Source organism: Bactrocera neohumeralis, chromosome 4 (genome assembly GCF_024586455.1).
Source record: "Bactrocera neohumeralis isolate Rockhampton chromosome 4, APGP_CSIRO_Bneo_wtdbg2-racon-allhic-juicebox.fasta_v2, whole genome shotgun sequence".
Lineage (NCBI taxonomy): Eukaryota > Metazoa > Arthropoda > Insecta > Diptera > Tephritidae > Bactrocera > Bactrocera neohumeralis.
In genome coordinates, this window is record NC_065921.1 from 16,039,604 (window position 1) to 16,059,003 (window position 19,400).

At 33.7% G+C, this 19,400-nt stretch overlaps 1 protein-coding gene and 1 long non-coding RNA gene across 4 annotated transcripts in view; one reads left to right on the forward strand and one right to left on the reverse strand.

Moving 5' to 3' along the window:
- LOC126755219 (GTP-binding protein RAD) overlaps positions 1 to 19,400 on the reverse strand; it is a 158,700-nt gene that overhangs the window by 30,599 nt on the left and 108,701 nt on the right. For all 3 annotated transcript variants that reach the window (XM_050467623.1, XM_050467624.1, XM_050467622.1), the window contains one exon: positions 10,948 to 11,058. In XM_050467623.1, coding sequence (XP_050323580.1) covers positions 10,948 to 11,058 — 111 coding nt within the window. The remainder of the gene's footprint in view (positions 1 to 10,947; positions 11,059 to 19,400) is intronic.
- The window catches only part of LOC126755221 (uncharacterized), a 101,487-nt gene that overhangs the window by 13,700 nt on the left and 68,387 nt on the right, over positions 1 to 19,400 (forward strand). The window lies entirely within an intron of this gene.

Genomic DNA, 19,400 nt, shown 5'->3' on the forward strand with positions numbered 1-19,400 from the left:
TGGCAAACTTAATGCTCGTATATTCTGAATAGTATCCAGTTAATAGGTGTGACATTGCTATCTTAATAACGGGTAGGTGTCTACAGGCCATTAGCAGGATTATGACCACCACTCCCAATGCAGTCTAAAAATGGGCATCACACGCGGATATGTGGTTGAACCCGGAGAAAAAAAAACCCAGATCTGCTTGTGTTCACAAGAAAGCACAAAATTTCTCTATAGAGACTCACTTCGATAAATGGGACACATTTCTCTCTCAAGAACCACCAAGTACTTGTATCTTGGCGTGGTCTTGGACAGCAAACTGCTAGCAATGCTTTATATACGTGCAGGATGCTTGGCACAAACTGGGCTCTCTCCCTCTCTCATGCACTGGTGCCACAAAGCTATTATTAAGGCAATTCTGTTCTCTACGGTATGGTAGTATGGTGGATAGGAAATACACCTACCGGATGCCAATGGAAAGGGTCCAGAGGCTCGCATAACGGGAGCTTTAAGAATAACTCCAACGGCGGCCCTTGAACTGGTACTAAACCTGCAACTTATAGACCTCTTCGCTGTATACTGCGTAGCAAAATAGGCGGGACGACTACTGGCAGCAGGAAAATTCGAACATAAACTGTTCAGAGTTAGGCATGAGGCAACCTTTTAAGTTTCCGGACCACTGCAGTATATTTCAAGTTAAGGTCTTTGCTATGCGAAAGCCGTGGAGCTAGCCTCTAATGCACCCGCAGGCAATTCCAGATTCAACATATACGTTGACAGCCAGGCAGCAATCAAGGCAGTAACCTTGCATCGCATATCGGCCAGAAGTCTCTTGGGAAGCAGAGCAGCAGGAGAAAGTGTTGCCAGAAGCAAGCAACTTCACTTCTACTGAGTGCCAGGCCATAACGGCATCGAGCAATGAAATAGTGGACGAGATTGCCAAGAATTGTGTACGGCTAACATTCGAAAACGTGATCAACATTGTGAAACCCATGCATTGTCTATACGACGATCTCGATAGAGGCATGGTAAAGAAAATCAATACCCGATGGAACGACCTACCTGGGTGTAGAGCAGAGTCTGTTGAAATTCGCGTCAAGTGAAGGCTTGGGAACTAAGTTTTAAAAATTAAGTGAGTTGTTTCGGCTAATTGAGGTACCTCGTGGAATTCTTGTCACTCTTTTCTTTAAAATAAAATATCGTGACATCATCTGCAACCTTAATTAATTCTTTGGACGTTGATTCTTAATAGTAGAGTCGACCCAAGCTAATTGACTTAATATTTATGTCGCAGTTCGTATTTCTAGGTAGAAGTCTTTGGTGATATTCCTGATTGAAATTTATGGACTAAAGTTGGTTTTTACCTATTGCTATATAATCTAAACTTTCGACCTTGAGAGATCTGTTAATGATATAAAGAAGTTAACTCCGAAGCTTCGAGACACTACTGGATTAAATTTCTAATAAAAATTATATTTGAACTCCAGTACTCAAAACAGAACTATACAACGGCTCACCATATATTCCCGCTAACATCTTTGTCAGACTACTAACTATTGGATACTTGATACTTATTGAATAAAAAAGCCGGAATCATTAAATAGAATAATTTCAGAAAGTCTTAAGTTGTTTTCTTAAATTATTGAAGCTTTATATTTTGCCAAACTTTAACTTATAAATAGAGCCTGGGCATTTATTGATGTCACACTCCATAAAATTTCTAGCAACCCGAAGTTCATTTTTGTCCTCCCAAAACCTTCCTTAGCTATTCCATCCATCCACTAAATATTACTAACTATCACAATTTGTGTCCAATGGCATTCACTTTGGTGGCTCACATGTGTTTTCCATTCATTTCCGATATCCCAAATTAATTGAAGCGGCAACTTCACGCTTCTCTGATTTTTTTCTATGCTCCTCGATATGCGCATACCTAAGTTTTGGGGAATTTTGTTTTTTCGCACGCGAGAAGTTTTCGCATTTTTGCTTTAAACTATTTTGTGTTTTTTTTTTTTAAGAATTGACATAAAAGTTTGCTTGCCTTCCTGGAAAGATGTAACTTCGAAAGAATTATCACGCATGCCTTTCATGGAATTTAACGACCGTTAGTTGGCTTTGAATGCATGTATCGCTTCAAGGAAAATTTTTGAGATGTACGGGTAGCTGAAAAAGCGCTTTTTGCGCAAAGTTAGTGAAAAAATTTAAGCAGAAGTTTTCTTGCAAAGCAGAAAATTTTGTTTGTAATAAAATATAAATTTCAACGAACAAATAGCTCGTTCGCAAATTTTTAAGAGTTACATAAAATGATTTGAATTAATTTAAATTCCTACTAAACGTATGCTTACTTAACGCAGCGCCAAACTCGCATTAAATGAGCACTTAGAGAATTGAAATTTTTAATATATTTTCTAGCTTACATTTGGGAGCAATTATTCTAGGTAAGCATCAGAGCTTTCACCACAATTTAATATTAAATTGTATGTTTTGTCTGTTGAGCAAAAGTTGTGCTCAAGTGCAAGAAAATATATTATATTCATAGACGCCCATCTTTCGGCCCATGCTATTAATTTTAAGTCCCGTAATCCACACAATCGAAAGGTGGAAAGTGTACTTGGCACAAAATAACAATATCCATGCGATTTTTTCACCAATCTACCCGCGTGAACAGCTGCCTATGCTTGTCTGAATATATCTGGCAAATCTACGCACATTTATTTGCGCCCACCTATTTATTCCACTCGGTCTGCCAAAGAACATAAATAAGTAAAGAGAAAGCGTTTGTCACAATACACGACCCGGCTTATTAGATTTGCTTCGCATTGCCATTGAGACTTTCAAGGTACGTGCATACGCGTGAATTAGCCGCTTAGAGTATTGAGGGTAGTCTTTTGTTGCGTTGGCAAGTTCTTCACGTGATCCAAATTGCAAATGAAGACATATAAGCTATGCTTCCTTTATGGGAGTATCAATATCAGATTGCCATTAAACGGTCTGGACGGCATAATGCAGTAAAATATGGTATATGCAAATAAGTTGCAAAATTACATTCAGGAAACAAGTTTTGTTATTCTGTTAAAAAAATATTTTGGGTGACCCGGGATTATAAATCTCTAAATATAAATTTTTAAATTATGATACTTGAGCAAAATTTAATAATTTTAAGGGGTTATCGAATTAGTGATTTTTTTAAACTTATTTCACTTAAAATCCCGATTTTTTCGGGATCCCGAAATTCTATGCTATTTTTTTCTGATTTTTAGTTTAAATTATTTTGACATTCTAAATCATAAGGAGTTTTATCGAAACTGAAATTCCGGGATTTCGTTGTATGTTGATGCTAGGTGACCAATTATGATTAAGCAAAATTTAATCATTTTTAAATGGTTATCGTTTTAGGGATATTTTTTTAAATTTTTATCACTTAAAATCCCGAACTTTTTTCGGGATCCCGAAATCCCGAGATTAAAAACGTTGGATTTTCATCCATTTTGTTCGGTTGTTGAACTAATGCATTTCTTAACATTAGCTTGATTTAAATTTAATTTCTAAATCTCAGGAGTTTTATTGAAATTCAAATTTCGGGATTTCGTTGTAGAGTTTTTATTTAAATCAAATTGTTTTATCGCGCTAATTTCAAAGTACATACCGTAATTTTGAGAATTCCTGGTATTTAAAAATTTCTTCAAAATTTTTTCGGGATTTTAGTTATTCCGGGATCGCCAAATCCCGAGATCATCGAAATAATCTATAAGTTTGTATATAAAACTATTTATTGTTTTTAGCAATATTAAAAATTACTGTTTTAAAACATTCTTTAAAATTGTTTTCGGTGACGTGTCGGGATCCCTAAAACCGAGATTACCAACGCTTCTCTGATTTCTTTTCAGTCTGGCGTTTTGTATTTAAATTATTTATTGCTGTTTAGAATAATAAAAGCACACTATTTTAAAAATATCCTCAAAATTATTTTCGAGACTTCACCATAACCATTTCGGGATCTCGAAATCCCGTGATCATCAAAAAATTCTTGTGATTTAAATATAAAAATAGCACTTTAGCAAAATGAAAAAGTACTATTTTAAAAATTTCGTGACTTTTTTTCGGGATTTTAGTCATTTTGGAATCCACAAATCCCGAGATTATCGAAATAATCTATTGGTTTGTACATAAAAATTAGCAAATAAAAAAAATATTTCTCTGTTTTTTGAAGCCTTTTTCGGGATTTCTCAATAATCATTTCGGGATCTCGAAATCCCGAGATTATCATGTTTGACTATTTAGTATTTTTAGCAAAATAAAACGCTTTAAGTGTTTTTCAGGTTTTCGATAATAATTTCGGGATCCCGAAATTCTGAGATTGTCATTTCAACTGTTGGAATGTACTTCTAAAAGTAGATTCAAGAATTTAAATAGTTTACCTGAACAAAAAATTATGAAAAAACGTCGATCTTAAATGATCTACACAAACTAAACATTTCGGGACCGACACCTAACATATTATGCGATTTCGAATCGTAAATACAGAATTAAATCAAAAAGGATATTTAGTATTTAAATATAATATTGAACTGCTAAACTGTTTTCAGCTATTGACCTAATGATTTAACAGCTTATTTAGTTCTTATAAAAAAGTTAGGTAAGGTTAGTGATGGTACGGTAGCCCCTGGAAATATCCATATAACCAGGTCCAGCAATGCGAAATACCGCTCCCAGTAAATGTAGGGTCGAATATATTCTCCAGAAAAAAATACTATGCAATATTCTGTTCTAATACACTTTAGGCTTTCATGGCTATGGACCATACGTTTTCTCAAATTCAAATACAATACACTACAGACTGAGCAAATAGTATCCTAAATGAAACGTCTGCATGAATATCAAATAACACATAGGCATACAAACACATACATACATAAATACATACATATGTAAAGCCACTCGTGCATACAAAAGTCGACCTAACTGATAACCTCCGTCTAAGGTTAAGAATCCAATCACGGCTTGAGGCAACAAAGCAAGAATATAAACAAACAATACAACAACAATAACAAAGCGCTTGCATACATCATGTATATGGCGCAAAACTTTTGTGTTGAATGCGAAAAGAAAAAAAAACAGAAAAAAGTGATGAAGAGAAAAAGAGCAAATTGAAATAGCGACAACTTAGCTGAAGAGACTGCAGACCCTGACAAAGAATGCACACTATTCACAGACACACACACACGCATACTCTGATAAGTTTTAACAAGTAGGCTGAAGAAGGTTAAGATGTTCCGGTTGTCTGACTGCCAACGCCACTGTCACTGTCACGCGATGTGTTGTGTGCAGCGCTGTCATTGCCGTTATGTTGTATGCGATGGGTTTGATATTACAAATACATAAAAATATATGTACATATATCTGTTTGTGTATAGACTCATTGTGCTCATTTTGTGATTCGTTTGTGCTGTACTTTGTCTGTCTGTTAGCTGTATTCAATCGATGGGCGAGGTCATGCGGTGCAAGGAGCCGGATTTGTCGGCGTATACTTGAATATCCTTCTGAGGCGCACTTGGCACAGTTTTAGTCTACTTTTGCAGGCGCTCGATATATATACAATATGTTGATGATTGTTGGTTGCCGTTATAGCTATAGTAGTAGCGGTAGTACAATACTGAGTTGTTGCTGTTGATTATCATTACTCTGTTGATTTTTGATTTTATTTATATTTTTGTTATTTATGCTGTTTGTTTTTTACATGTATGTATGTATGTTTGTAGGCCCATTTGTTTGTGGTAAATACGGTATATGGGCGCTGAGCATTTTCCAATATTGAAAAGCAGCCAATGAGGACATGCTAATAGTTTTTTGTCCCAGAATAATGTTTTTCTAAATTTCTTTAAAGCGATGGCTAAGTTAAGCTTTTTTAATATAGAAAACTGTTTGGTAAGCTTTAGGTCGCTTCAGATCACATTAAATTTTGAAACCTGGAGTTAAACTCAAGTGTACGACGCTGGTTACATTTTCTCAACTGAGATCTTGGACATTAAACCCGTAGATCCGCGTGCGAAATTTCAAGCTGATGTTGCCAATTTGGCAATCGTATCGTTAAAGATTTGTTACTCAACTATTGCTCCGGCACCACATAATATTGCCAATAGTTTCAAGAATCTATTGGCTATTGCTGTTGCCACCGACTATCATCAGGGTTCGTCAAGGACTAGTTTGTTGCTGCTCCTGATCCAAAAATACATTTGAAAAAGGTTGGCAAGGTGAAACCATAAGGTTTATGCTCAGATTGGCATGGAACCATGTGTGATCAAAATCCTTATCAGTAATATGTATGCTATGCTGGTTAGATCCTAGTACATCTGCAACGATTAAATTTCTACTCGCATCTATAGAAGTTTAAAATCCTTTTACTTCTCATTCATCAATATCTGTTAGCCACATTTATGATCCAGTACCGTGTATTAAGAGAATTATCGGATAGTCGAAGAAGTTTTTCGTATTTTGTCAATAGATGTCGTTGCAGTCGTATATCTCCGGTGCTACCAATCATATTGTGTCACACCATATAGTGTTGTATATACTGTTAGTATAAATATAAAAAATAAGCTGAAAGTTGTTTAAAAATACGAAAAGTCTTTTTCTACTACCCAATATATAATATTGAGAATGTGAAAGAATCTAAGAAACCAGATCTCAGTATAATAAATGGCACTTGAAATCATCATCAGCAGCAGTCCATTTATAGTTCAGCTGTGTAGGTTTTCAGCTGCAACCAGTTATGGGCAAGAAAATATTTACAAGAGTGTCGAGTATTGAAAATAAAACGATATTTTTTGTTTTTATGTTTGACAAACGATCACTGATTTTGTGCACACTCTATCGGTAGAGAAGCCAATAAAAATATAAAATTTATGAAAATGAACTTATTTTTACTATTTAAAATTCAGAAGTGTTGTAGTTGTCATACAAATAGTAAAGTTCCAGTGTGAATTCTGGCTTTGGCGACCACTATTTGACTTATTTAAGTGCTGCATCTTCAGTCAGGGGTTCCCTATTGCTATACATTAAAAGTCGTTTACACCTTGAACAAATTAATTTAAGTTGTCACGCAATTTGTAACACGCCGAAGACACCGTCGAAGATCCTACAAAGTACATATCTATATAAATGATTAGCTTGACAAACTGAGTCGATACAATCGTGTCCATTAGTCAATATATAAGTGAATTAATCTATAGGTCTGAAATCTTGCGCACGTCCCTTTTTTCTCAAAAAGCTTCTCATTTGTCGGAACCTTCGATATCGGACCGCCATACAACAAAGCAGCCATACAAACTGACCGATCAAAGTCAAGTCCTTCAGAATTTTTTAATATTTGACTACATATCGCCACATATTCTTGCCGAAGACTATAGCTTATAGCTGCCGTATAAATTGAGCGACCAATATAAATATAAAGATCTTTCTTATAATGAGTCCAGATTTTTCGTTGTTTTTTTTATTCAAGAAAGAGGTTGTACTGACAAGCTTTCAATCTCGAAATGTACTATACTACTATATCCCAATAAATACAAAATTAGCTCGTGCTAAACTTATAACACAAAGTTATGCGTTAGATAAAAGTTTGCAGTCATAGCGATGACATCCTTTTATGAAAATAGCCACCAATTTTTTGTATTTTTAGTAATACAGCAAATAATATATATTGTGTGAAAAAAATGTCCGGGAATTGTGAATAAAACGCCAAATATACTAAAATTGTTCACCAATACTTATTTTGATGTCTTCAAAGTAATCCCGACCAGCTGTAATACACTTATGCCAACGACTTTTCTAGTCCTCGAAATACTTTCCATTGGCATTTTTTGGGATGGCTTTCAGCTCCTTCAGTGAATTTCATTTTATCTCTTCGATCGACTGAAAACGGGTTTCTTGGAGTGGTAATTTCAGTTTGGTTAACAAGAAAAAATCACACGGAGACAAATCTGACGAAAACGGTGGTTGATCGATGGCATTCATTGCGTTTTTGGCTTACAATTAGGTCACAAACGTCGTGGCTCGATGCCACGATGAATAGTGAATAATACATGAACTGTTTTCGACGGATGTTCTTACGCAAACGCCTTAATATAGCTAAATAGAATTCTTTATTGACTGTCTGTCGCTCCGGGACAAATTCATGATACACCAAACCAAACAAAACCACGAATATCGAAAATATACTGTGAGCAGTATCTTGATTTTTGAGCGGCTTCTTTTTGTTTCGGATGTTTTTTTCCATTCCGATGATTGTTGATTTTTTTGCATGTCCAACTCTTAAACCATTGTCTCATCGGCAGTTATAATGCTCTCCATGAATATGGAATCGAAATTCGCGCGATCAAGCATGTCCAAAGAGACCTGTTTACGATATCCTTTTTGAAAAAAATTCAGCTTTATCAAGATAAGTCAAGGAAAAATACGTTTCATACTCAAAATATCCACCAAAATCATTCGAACGGACTCATGACTTCTTCAGTTGAAGAAGTGGAAGGTCGTCCAGAGCGAGGCATCTCTTCAACCATCTCTCGATCGCCTTTGAAGGCTTTGTACCACTCGTAGGCTTGTGTTTTTGATAAAATGAAACACCGTCACCCTTTTACAACATTCGCAACGATTTCGCGTACAAAATTTGGTTAGAAGTACCAAATTTGAGGCAAATTATTTGTTCGATACTTTATAAATTGAAAACTCGCAACGAACTACTGAGGTGTACAAATTTAAGTAGCTGCTATAAATAAACTGGTTGACAGACCGCGTTCATATTTGTCATAGTAATTGGGTACAGTCCTATCAACTTAGCAAAATACATTTTTTTGAAATATCATTTACCCGGGAATGTGATTATAATTTCCGGCTGCTTTTGACTGTCCCAGTGCGTATTGATTTTGGAAGTTTAAGAACTGTTATCCAAAACTCTTGTTTCATTCGCCTCTCCGAAGTAAATATTATAAATATTGAACAGGCTAAATAAAGTTTGTCACGAAGTGTGTAACATCCTATAAAGTATATATATAAATGATCAGTATGTCGAGCTGAGTCGATTTAGCCATGTCCGTCTGTCTGTATATATACGAACTAGTCGCTCAGTTTTTAAGATATCGTTTTGAAATTTTGCAAGCGTCATTTTCTCTTCAAGAAGCTGCTCATTTTTCGGAACTGCCGATATCGGACCACTATAACATATAGTGCCATTCAAACTGAACGATCGGAATCAAGTTCTTGTATGGAAAGCTTTCACATTTGGCAAGATAAATTCATGAAATTTGGTATAGATTATTTTCTATAGCAATAATGTAATCTCCGAAGAAATGGTGCAGATCGGTTAACTATAGCATATAGCTGCCATACAAACTGAATGATCGGAATCAAGTTCTTGTATGGAAAACTTTCGCATTTGACGTGGTATCTTCACGAAATTTGGCATGGATTACTGTTAAAGGTAACACTATAATCTTCAAAAAATTGTTCAGAACGGATTAATATAGCATATAGCTTCCATACAAACTGAAGTTTTAAATAATATTGTAGACTAAACCTGTGTCAAAATTAACTACTGAGATTTGAACTTAGGTATCTTGGTATATATCGTAAACTAAAGTGCAAAATAACGTTAAATCACTGTTCATAAGCTTACAGATGGAGCAAAAGATTTATAATATAAACCACTTCCATTGAAACAAAATTTGAGTTTTGGTTATAAAATGGTTATATATTGGTTATCATATCATGTTATTAAACAGTTATATATTAGTTATTATATCTGATAGTGATTTTTGATTTTTTTATGATGATACATTGTTTTGCATTTTAGGTGACAATACATTTAAATAAATAAATATTTTTATGCTTCATTGATAACATTACTTCTCTTGATTTCATTTATTTTCCTACTCTTTACTCTGTCTATTCATTGATGTTTATGGCTTTCAGATTATTCGCCTCTACGCTCTCTATGTGCGCTTAGACTCAACATTTTTTATATGACGCTGTCACGGCCCTACTTCCTACGCCACTACTATCACTACGACGACGAACTATGCTTCCAGTAAAGCAACTATTTCATGTCTTTCTTTATTCTTCATGCCTTTCATACTGCAATGTATAGAATGTCAAAGAGCAAAGTGGAAAAGTGGCAAAGGTGTATCATTGCTTTATCACATTTGCTGATTTCGAACTCTTATCAATCACTATAAAATCGTAGCATTCTCACGGCGCTAACAAATGGCTTGGCGTCAAATCTTTTGTGTAAACTTGCTGCAGCGCTTGTGGTGCTTCCCGCTAGCAAACGCTATCATCAATCAAACACTTATTCAATGCTTAAGTGAAATTTTATATGTGTACTTAGCAAGCATTTAGGGTCCCATTCACCGTTACGGTAACCTTTCTTAAGTTGTGAGTGCAAAATTTATAAATGGCCCTTGGTCAGCAATTAGATTACGTAAATGGCGCTGCGATATTTCATCGCTTTTGACACGCCAAAGTGTTTTCATTATTTTACCCTTCGCTTTGTTGTTGCTGTTGTTGTTGCCCTGCTTCTTGTATTTTGCAAGCGTGGCCACAAGTTCATGTGTTCGGGTGTTCGTGCGCCCATGCCGCCACGCAACCTTTATTTACTTAACATTTGCTGGCAATTTACATTTAAGCCACTCGCTTGCCTGCTGGTGTGCTGTGGTGGCAGCGGTGCCAGTTTATAACTGTCGTGAATCAATTTGCACAAATAGTTTTTAGTTTGTGTGAGAAATAGTTGCAGCCAGCTATGTTAAGCATGGCGACATCATTAGTGGCATTTTTATATCAGCTCATAGTGGCAGTCACTTATTTATATGGATATGTATAGTAAATATATGTGGGTGTTCATGTGTATGTGTATGTGTCTATGATAAATCACATTTGTGTGTCGTATTTTTATTCTTGCTTTATTTTACTCACCGCCCTTGGAAGCGCTGAATGTGCGCAAACGATCCAGATCTTCATCATCGTCGCTGACACGCAAATGATGCATTGCGGGCACATCGAGGAACGCATTTGATTTTCGCTGTGCTGAAAGTGTAACCAAAACAAAACAAAAATACTGTTAGTGCATGTCAAGAGAAGCTGTGCGCAGTATTTACACTTGCATTTGTGATTGATTACTTGTTACAGGAAAATATGTTGTAAATATTTTATGTTTATTTAAGGGTTATGCACACAAAGTTGGGTTGCTCATACGCCATGGCCGCCAAGCGATGATGAATTGTGTTTTGTAGCAAAATTTTAGTATGCGAAGGAATGCAACTATTTTTCACAATTCATTAAGGTCGTGTTATGAATAAGAATATTTAACTTTATAATAAATATGATAATTTTTCAGATGGCTGAGTTATTTTCCCTAATAATAAATAAAAATATTTTTTTTTCAATATTTATGAAAATTTGTTCAATTTTTAAAATTCAGATTGTGATTTTCGACAGCAATTTTTTTTACTATTATTTATGCTTTTTGGTTTAATCAGTTTTTCAAGCTTTAATTTTTTCCTTGACATTTATTTTTTGAAATTTTTGGTTAGATCAAAACGCTCGATTTTCAAAATACAAAGCGAATGGCAACCCTAATTTACTAATTATTAATTTTAATATTTAAATTTAAAAATTTTAGAAAAAAATTTTTTTAAAATTTTTGGTATTTCGCACATTTACGATATAAGAAAATTAAAATTTTATGCGGCAACCCTATTAAATATTTAATATTGACAAATATTATCTAGCTCGATATTGCTGTGGTTAGAATGATTAGTTAAATATTTCTGATTAAACTCTAATTCGATATATTTTATAGCGTTTCCATTAATAATTTCTGCTTTTTAAGTTAGAAAAAAATTTATGCGAATGGCAACCCTAATATCTTATCTTGCTAATTATCAATTTAATATACATATAACTTTACTAATTTTAGAAAAAAAGATATATTTATATTTATTTTTTCGAACAGAAAGTTAAAATTTTATTAACCCTATAAAACCCTATTAATTATTGAAATATATTAAATATTTATCCAACTTGTTATTGCTGTAGTGATATGTACTTAATTAATGTAATTATTTCCGATGATCTTGAAAAAAATAAAATGCGGGTGGCAACCCAAATTTATTACTTTACTAATTCTCAATTTTAATATTTAAATTTATTAATTTTAGAAAATAATTATTTTAATGTATGTATGTATGTATTTCGTACATGTGCTTTATAAGAAAGTCAAAATTGCATATGGCAACCCTGTTAAATATTTAATATATTCAAATGTTACCCTGCTCGTTATGACTATAGTGATAGGTACTTAGTTATTATAATTATTTCCTACTAGTTGGCAACCCTAATCAAAAAATATGTATCTTAATACTGGTTGAAATAAGTTAACTAGTTGACAGCTCTAAGCAGAAATTTATTTAAACTGTTTCCATTATTAATTTATGATTTTTAAGCTACAAAATATTTAATGCGAATGGCAACCCTAATTTATTATTGTACTAATAATCAATTTTAATAATTAAATTTACTAATTTTAGAAAAAAACTTATTTTCAAATTTTTTATTTCAAATATTTACGTTATAAAAATGGATGTGGCAACCCTATTAAATATTTAATATAGTCAAATGTTCTTAAAGTCGTAATTGCTGTAGTGGTAGATACTATACTTAATTAGTGCAAATATTTCCGATTATTTGGCAACCCTTCAAAAAATATTTAACTTTTACTGCTTCAAACAACTTAACTAGCTGGCAACTCTAAGCAAAAATTTATTCATAATGTTGCCATAAGTTATTATTTTAACTCATTAAGTACAATATAAGCTGAGTTAGTATTTTTCAAATTCTGGTTGCTTATTTGCGTTATAATTTTGAAAAAAAAAATTTGTATTGAATATGCCTAAATTAGGCGTGAATATGGCTGACAACCCTGACTCAATTTTCATAAAGATAGATACAGCTTACAAGAGTTATCGCTTTAAGTTCAATTTTTGAAAATAAGCCAAATTCATTGAAGAAAAGAAATAAAAGTCAATATGGTTGGCAACCCTGACTCTATTTTTATAAACATACATATATACAGTTTACAAGAGTTATCGCTTTAAATTCAATTTTTGAAAATAATTTAATTGAGAAAAAATTAAATATGGATATGGTTGGCAACCCTTACTCGATTTTTTAAAGATAAATACCCAAAGTGCTGCTTTTTAGAAATTTTAAAGAATTATAATTTTTTATAGTGTTTCTAATGACATATTTTGAAAAGACGGCAACCCATTCACAGAATTGATGAGAAATATGTGCCGAATCAAATTTGTTGCTTTTATGGTAATTAAGTCCATTGTATGTATATGTATATGTGTAGTATGTTTGTAAATATACATAATTTTGTAAAGAAAAAAATTTGCTATTAGGCAACCCTACCCATAATTTCTTTATATCGTTTGAACAAAAAACTTCACAAATATGTTATTTTCATTTTTCAACCGTTGCTTATACGCTTATATACACATTTGTATGTACATATGTACGCTTAATGATTACCACAACCTTCATTATAAAATATAATTTCCCGCACTATAAACGACTATAAATAAATTTCCATAAAAAAGAAATCCTTGCCACTTTTTATTTATTTATTTATCTCTCAATGAAAAATTAAAGCAAATAAATTTTCCAACTCAAATTACAATCACTAATTTCCCATGTGCATGTGCCAACTCATGTTACGTATACGCCCTGTGTCATCCATTTGCAATAATCATTAGAGCAAGCAGTCGATCATAAAACTATAAAAATTACACAAATTGCTAGTAAATTCAGCGCCAAATGACAAAAAAGGCAAACCGACTGCACGAACATAACAATTTCGCATCGATTTTCGTGATTACGCGCCACTATGCGGACATTACTCATACGCCACGTACCACACATTTATATGGCTTTTAATCAACTTTCGCGCTAACAACGCTTTGTCTGTCGTTAAACGTACGTTGCCGGAGCAAATGTTAATGCTGCAGTCAGCACGCCGTGCACAGCCAAATAACGGCAGGCTAACACACACGCACACACTGGAATATACACATAAGTATGTATGTATAAGTGTACTCATGCATGTTTATGAAGCAATCAAATGATTGTAATTAGCTGCGAGTTTAATTAAATGTTGGCACCGCATTAACCTCAACATAAATGAATGCACACATCGCGCTTTATAATATGCGTGCGTGTGTTTGTATGTGTGCGCAAGCATATTTTTGATTTCATATACGCACATGCGTGAGATGTACATACGTACCGCACGAAATTCGGTGTGGCACTTTGCGGTGTTTTTGTGTTTACTAAGCAGAGGTACTTGCGATGGAGTATATGCCAACGCTCTTGTGTGTATCATTCTTGCTTTGTGGGGTATTAGCAGAATTAATTCATAATTTCGACACATGTGGCGCTGTTGATGAAACGGCTGTTGCCTGTTGTGCATCTTTTTTGCATTTATATTTGAATACTTTTCGTTGAAACTCAGCTAAATTAGTTTTCTGTGCCTATTTTGGTATAAAAGTAATGCAACTGTGCTCAGCAGATAATGTAAATATTTTTTTAATAAACTTGCTCGAATTATTATTCCGTAAGAAAGCAGATGTCTGTAATTGTGTTTGTCTATTATTTATCCATAAATGAGGTTTCACCTTAGAAACATGATTATTTAGGCTTCCATTTGGGTATATTTTCATGTTTGTTTTGAAATTAATAAACTTTATGTAGTAAAGCCATACTTTTCTCCCATTCACAAAATATTTTTTTAACATACATACATATTTATAGATTTGGATTATAATACCGTAGAGCCATACTAACGAAAGAAATTGTTTAGAATTTTTATGGAAAAAAATCTGTTCTCACTTAAAAAGTTTTAAGATTTACATTAAGATAACGAAAAGCTAAAATAAATTAAGCACACTTTTGGAATTTTTTGAAAAAAATCTGTTCCCACTTTAAAAGTTTGCATATTTTATTTTCCCTATGGGTAAAAATTTGTTCTAAAGTAAGCAAATTTTTTTAATTATTATGGAAATAAATCTGTTCTCACCTGAAAAGTCTTCTTACTTTGCTTTTTCCAGTAGTAATAATATGCTGTAAAGTAAGCAAATTTTTTGAATTCCTTTGGGAAAAAAATCTGTTCCCACCTAAAAAGCCTTTTTACTTAATTTTTTCCAGTGGGTAAAAACATATTATAAAGTTTGCTCGTAAAACATCAAATCGAAAAAACTGTTTCCGCTCAAAAAACCGTTCCTTACTTATTATTTTCAGTTAGAAGCAAGATTTGTCAGAGATTACTCATCAAATATAGTTGATGCCTAAGTTATAACAATTAACTCCAGTAGATGTTAAAATGTAGAAATTTTTTAATTATTTCATAATTATTTCATCATAACGAAAAGTATGAAATGATGCGACGATTCGATAGTTTTATACGTATATAGTATATGATAAGCAGGGTTTAGTTCAAAATTATGCACCGAACATTCATTACGAAAAATAATTTAATTTGAACATAATAAAACTGTTCTCAGTTGGAACTGTTCTCATATTAAAACTGTTCCTTTTCAAAAAAACCTTCGCTGTGATGAAAAAACCGAAGCAATAATTAAAAGAAATAATTGGATTTGAACATAATAAAACTGGTCTCACTTGAAACTGTTCCCATAGTAAAACTATTTGAACACACAACAGTCTTCGCCGTAATAAAATGAATTACTAAACTGTTCGCGCTTGAAACTTTCCCATAATAAAACTGTTCCTACTCACAAAAGAATTAGTTTTGACCTTTTGACAAGAGTTTGGAACCACTTAACGTTATCGCACCATTTTCACAAAATGATTGTACACATAATATCACAAACTTTTCTCAGGTAAAAAATCTTTACAACAATATTTTAACTGTTCCGTCAACATACTTCGTCTTGAAAGATACATAACAATTTTTACTCGCTCTCTTTAAACACTGTAGTATAATTCAACGCTTTCTTAATAAATTTTACGACAAATATACAAATGAAGCATACCTTTAAGCGCATTGCCAAAAATTCTTAAAGAGCGTTTCAAGCAACTTTAAAGCCATGCATATATCACTATCTCATATTCAAGTACAAAACGAGTGTGCCATCAACATTTTCAGGCAACTTGTCTGTATTTCATGGGAAGCATAAAAGTAAATACTTCTGTCTGTTTGGTGCAGAAAACTGAATAAAAAGAAAACTTGCGCGCTCGTCAGCACACTTACGCTTAATAATGGAGCAAACTTGAAGGCGTCCAACGGCAGAAACCTGAAGTTGACACCCGTCAATGCAGTGTGCGACAGCGAGTTGTGGCAGTGAAGAGACGGTAAAAAGTTGCCAGATTTACTTGAGTTCAGCGAGAATCTCAGTTGAAGTGAATTTATGACTTCGCCAGCACTTTCGCTTCGAGGTTTTTATGTTCCGGAAATTTTAACTTAAAAATTTTTATTTCTATTTGTTTTTACACTTTTTTGTTTTTTCATTTCTTTTTATATTTTTTTTACTTTTTACTTTATTTTTTTTTGTTTTTCACTTTTTCTTTGTTTTTGACTTTTAAGGTGGCAGCGCTTTATTATGCTTCCTTACTTTCCAGTTGCTTTTCATATGCAGCAGCTTATGCTCATATGAATTTATGATATGCGCCCATATTTACTCTGGCGTTTTTATTGCTCTTCAGCGCTGTGACAGTTTAATGGTGGCCTTCAGGCTTTACGCCCTTATATTTACTCTTTAAGATGTTATTCCTGAAAGCCATAAATCAATCGGCTACTGTTGATTAATGGCAACTCTGTGGGGTGATATTTCTCAGCTCTCATAATATTATGTTTGTTGACTTAAAGTTTATGTTTTGTTTTTATGCCTGTCACACGTGGCTTTTGCCGCTGTGTTCACCTGCTGAGCCCAAATCGTTGATTATTTGATGGGAATATTTATAGGTCGTCGAAAGATTGTTGTAAAATTTTGAAGTTTCATGCTAGCATACGTTAATTACTAGCCGCTTCTGAAGAAATAATATTAATTTTGGTTATGCATGTATATGCCCCATGTTTTCTTAAACTCATAACCTCATATTCTGATACATTTGGTCTAGTGTTGAAATTCTAGTGGGAAAGTAAGACTTATTAGAAAACCTGGTGTTTCCCACAAAGTTATCATAATCTTTGTAAAACCCTTGTAAGAATCTATCAGTTCTACCCGCTTCCTAACGGCATCCTATCTTGAACTTGATCTATACCTCCTACATACCTATTTTTTCCCCATAGAAAGAACGACCTAACCGTGAACTCAAAACTGGTTAAGAAACGACTCAACCTCATCAAATGCTCAAATCAACCTAATATATCGCTAGTAAAAGCAGTGAGACGTCATGTGTAGAAATTCATGCAAGTGAGAAAAGTTCTCTGATTGCCATTCACTTGGGAATTCGAATATTTTACAGACGGCTCAAGCAGCTCACGATTTCCGCTCTTAGACCAAGTATCCTTTGAACAGCCAAAAACATCAATTAGTGAACTTTGTATGGAATACTTGGCAATCATGCAAGAGGTAGTGTCTTTAATTCCGGCACTGCAACATCCATCGTTATAGAAATGGGAATAGTTTCTTCTTCATATAACGAAAAATTGGCAAAAATTTTAAAATTTGCTTGAATATTTGTTGTAAAAACCTAAATACCAGTTCTTAAGTTGTTCCAAAAGTGATAATATAGAATAGTCTCAACATTTTCTTTTTGATTATAACGCTTTTTTGTAGAATTGAGATTAAAACACCATAACTCGCACTTGAATGGCCAGCTTGGTGAACTATGTGGTATCAAAATCAACCGTCACAATAGATTTATGATGTGTTCAAAAGTTTCGTTCGATATATAAATATTTGGTTCATCTTCGAGGATTAGTTAACATCTCAAAGGACAGTTTTTACTATACTGGTGAACCACAAAGCAGAACCTAACTTAATTATCGAACGTAGCAAATTGGCAACCATTTTTGGGATGTTAAAATTTCGGGGAAATTATAGGTACATAGTATAGGCTGAAGGGGAAGTATCTCTATGACCTGAACTTGGTGTAGAAGCTCGATTTCAGAAGTAACTGGCCTTCAATTATATTGTTATACATATAACTATGGTATATATAGATTCTAGTATGCGTTATTTCTTAAGTTTCAGTTTTTGCTCTGAAAAAGGATTCAACGTAAACAAGCTTTTTACTTTTAATTTAATCCAAGCCTTGGTGCTTTCTCAAGTCTTTTATCTCCAAAGCAAATGTGTCTACAGCTTCAATGCGGTGATATTTTAATACAACATTTTTCTCTACAAAAGATGTTTCCATAAAAATATTCCTTCAAAATTTAAACCTAGTGAAATTCCGCATCAGTATATACAAATATACTGTATACACCATGTCGTATGAGTAACACTGAAAGCATAAATCAGTTGTGTATTGGGTAATCGTATTTTGTCAATAGATGTTGTTGCAGTCGCATATCTCCAGAGCTACTAGTCACATTGTGGCATACCATATAGTGTTGGAAAGGTGAGATTGTAAGCTTCATTCAACCAAAAAAAAAATTAAATTGGGGAAAGTTGAAAAAAGGTACAGCTGTTCAAAAATGAGCGAAAATAATGAAGAAGAAATTTTGAAATTTTTGTACAAAAAAGGGAAGAATGTCACGCAAGGTACCAATACAATTTGTGAAGTTTACGGAGATGATGCTGTATCAGTTCGTGTACCACAACAATGGTTCGCTTGCTTCCGTTCTGGAAATTTCGATGTGAAAGATGCACTTCGACCTTTCGTTGAAAAAGTCTATGAAATTCTGGAAAATATTGACCAGAATCATCACATAACCAGCCATGACATCGCTAAAGAACTTAACATTCATTATCAAATAGTTTTGAGCAATTTAAAGAAGGCTGGCTACAAAGAGAAGCTCGATGATTGGGTACCACATGAATTGTCTGTGAAAAATTTAATGGACCGAATTAAAATCTGCGATTCTTTGCTGAAACGAAATGAAGTCGAACTATTTCTGCAGCGAATAGTAACAGGAGACGAAAAGTGAATCAAATACCAACAATAATGTGCGAAAAATTTCATGTCCCAAGCGTGGTGAAGCTCCACAAATGGGCGCAAAGCCAGGATTGACGCTTTGAAAGGTTAAGCAGAGTGTTTGGTGGGATTGGAAAGGTATCATCCACTGTGAACTCATCCAGCCTGGCCGAACGATTGATTCTACATTTTACTGTCAACAACTAATGAGATTGAAGCAAGCAATCGAAAAAAACGGTTAGAACTGATAAACAGAAAGTGCTTCGTCT